The sequence below is a fragment of the Petaurus breviceps genome, unplaced genomic scaffold (genome assembly GCF_028583685.1).
Source record: "Petaurus breviceps papuanus isolate PSGF00001 unplaced genomic scaffold, PetGlider_PUasm1.0 90752, whole genome shotgun sequence".
NCBI classification, from domain to species: Eukaryota; Metazoa; Chordata; class Mammalia; order Diprotodontia; family Petauridae; genus Petaurus; species Petaurus breviceps.
The window spans coordinates 13,383,249-13,386,368 of record NW_027187336.1 but is presented as its reverse complement, the minus strand read 5'-3'; the positions used below and the strand labels follow the sequence as shown (position 1 = coordinate 13,386,368).

Sequence of the window (3,120 nt, the reverse complement as noted above, 5' to 3'; positions counted from 1 at the left end):
CTCTCTCTCTCTCTCTCTCTCTTTCTTTCTTTCTTTCTTTCTTTTTTAATTTGCATCCTCAGCACTTAGCACAATGTCAGGCCAACAGAAGGTACTTAATAAAAGTTTACTGAATAGATTTGAAATCATATCTCTTTGTATTAAGATAGATGATACAGGAAAGCTTAGCTGCTAAGATTTGTTGTTCAGTAATTTCAGTTGTGTCCACCTCTTTGTTATTCCATTTGAGGTTTTCTTGGCTGAGATACTGTAGTGGTTTGCCATTTCCTTCTCTAGTTCATTTTACAAATGAGGAATTGAGGTAAATGACTTGCTCAGGGTCACATAGTTAATAAGTATCTAAGGCCAGTTTTGAACTCACAAAGAGTTCAAAAAGTTCATAAAAAAGTTCCAAAAGTTCATAAAAAGTTCAAAAAGCCTGACTTCAGCCCCAGGGTTCTATCCACTGTACCACCTAGCTGTCCCAGACAACTGAACAATAAATAAAATACAGCTGACCACCAGATATTGTGGTATACATCTGTAATTCCAGCTACTGGGAAGCTTACACAAGTGGATCTCTTGAGCTCAGGAATTTTGAGTTGAGTGGACTATCACTATCAAGTTTCTGCCCTATGTTCAGCAATAATATGCTGAGTCCTGGCAGAGTGGGCCCACCAGTTTGCCTAAGAAAAGAGAACCTACTCAAGTAAAAAACAGACCAGGTCAAATTCTCCATGGCAACTAGTAATGGGATCAAGTCATAAGTTGTAGCCCTTGAATTTCTAGTATAGGTGAAATAGGGAGACCCAAGTCTTTAAAAAAAATGCAAGTCAGAACAATGCAACCTAACACAACTGACCATCTGAAATAACTCCTTCCCCTTGCTACAACATTAAATAAGGTCTCATATAATTTTAAGTTGTCACAAAGAATGCCCCATACCTAGAACACAGCTGCAGAAGTTCTCCTCCCACGTTGCAGGCCTCTTTTTCTTGTAGTTCAGGGCATTCCTGTCCTCCTCCTATGGCAATCTGTTTTATACTCCGGCTCCTGCTCCTAAATCCTGGGGAAAGATCCCCTGATTGACAGGTCTTGGAGCAGTGACTCCATGATAACCATTCTGTGGTTTCACAGTCTTTTGGCATGACACAGGACTGAAAGGTCAAAGGGAAGTTGTCTTGCATACAAAGGCTGTAAAAATGGAAAAGATAGACATGAGTAGAAACACTGATGAAGTCTTGGGTTATCTCAAAATGCTTCTATGCAAAAATGCTATTTCAGGAATCCATACTTGAAAACATCTCAACAGAAACACCATTGGAATACAACCTGCTATAACATAAAACATTGCCTAATTTAGCACCACACCCTGTCCAAAGAGGTAAAACTAAAATAGTAGGGCTCTGTAAATTTAACAATGGCCCTTTCTTTGGGAGGGGGGAGAGGGAGAAATGCACACATAAGCCACTTGTAAGTTTATTATGGTTATAATTATTATTATTATTAAGTTTATTATTAGTAGTATTAACATTTTCTCAATTACTTTCTTAAGTCTAGAAAAATAAAAAACAATGAATCAAGTCCTGATTTGTAACATTTGCTGGTTTCTGAGGTATAAATCTAGCAATTAAACTTAGCAATTTTAGCAATTTAGCCATCTACTCTCATGAGCAGGTTTGAGCTGGCTCCAGCACCTCCTGACTGGAGTATATTACATACCTTATGTCAGGTAGCATGTGGAACACATTACAGTGAAATAGCAATGTTAATTGTGTTGGTTAGATCCCATATTTCTTACAAAGTTAGAATGCTTACTGAATCATTGAAGGTTTAATTTTCCTCCATGATAGTGATGGTTTCTAAGAATAAGACCCATGGTCCAAGACAACAAAACATGTGCTGAAGTCCTTTAAAAACAACCCTGCTTCTCCAAATAAATGAGTAATTTATTACCACTGCTGGTACAATAAACTGCTCAATGCATCTTGCTATTTTCTTTGATGGGATGAGAAAGCACTCCTGGCAGAATTTCTTTTAAAAGTCTCCTGCATGGTGAAGAACTTTTCTTTACTCTTCCATGATAGCAGGTACTACCTCTTGATTTGGAACACAATGGAAGAACTTCCAGAAAGCAGAAGGATATTTGACTTTGACTTTCTTTCTTTTTCTTTTTTGCCTTTTGGAGGGACAATTAGGGTTAAGTGACTTGCCCAAGGTCACATGGCTAGTTTTTTGTATTAAGTATCTGAGGCCAAATTTGAACTCAGGTCCTCCTTACTCCAGGGCTGGTGCTCTATTCACTGTGCCACCTCGCCGCTCCCCACTTAACCGCCCCCAACTTTGAATTTCTTTTTAAAAAAAATTAATAAAATCTATCAGTTTAGGTTCTAAAAATATAAGTAGTCTTCTCTAAAACTAACCTACTTCCTTTCTTACAAAAGAACTTCTATCTCCAATTTCCAGATACTACTTTTGTCATCCTTCACAATGGAAAAAAAAAATGCTATGGTTGTTGTTTTCTCTTTCTGCTTTTTGTTCTTCCCCATGTTTTATTTTCTCCCAGCTCTTCTGATTGTATCAACAAGCAGAACAACAGCAATCACATTTCTGACAATAAAAAACAGCACTGGATAGAGAAATAATCTGGTCTTGAACAGTAAGGATATAAGCACTAAGCCCTCTTCTGCTGGCCAAGGAAATAGTTTCCATTTTTATTTTCCAATTCCTCAATGAAAAGGAACATCTGGTCTGAGATCTAGGAAGCTAATGGCATAATATTTATAATTCTGGACCTGGAATAGAGGAGACCTGAGTTGAATTCATATTTCAGACACTTAACTGCTATATGAACCTAAACAAGTCATTTCTGTCTACTTATTTCCTCATAAGTAAAATAGGGATAATTTATACCACTTTACCTCCTCGGATTACGAGTATCAAATGAGATAGTGTCTGGCACTTAGTAAACATATAAATGTTAACTAGTAGTAGTGGTAGTGACAGTGGTGATGGTGGTGGTAGTGGTGGTAGTAGTAGTAGTAGTAGTAGTAGTAGTAGTAGTATCAGTAATAGTAGTAGTAGTAGCAGTAGCAGTAGTAGTAGTAGTAGTAGTAGTAGTAGTAGTAGTAGTAGTAGTAG

At 37.3% G+C, this 3,120-nt stretch overlaps 1 protein-coding gene across 1 annotated transcript in view; it reads right to left on the bottom strand.

Annotated features, from left to right (window-relative positions):
* THSD7B (thrombospondin type 1 domain containing 7B) overlaps positions 1-3,120 on the bottom strand; it is a 1,193,076-nt gene that overhangs the window by 804,857 nt on the left and 385,099 nt on the right. Inside the window, exon 4 of the mRNA XM_069067855.1 lies at positions 925-1,173. Coding sequence (XP_068923956.1) covers positions 925-1,173 — 249 coding nt within the window. The remainder of the gene's footprint in view (positions 1-924; positions 1,174-3,120) is intronic.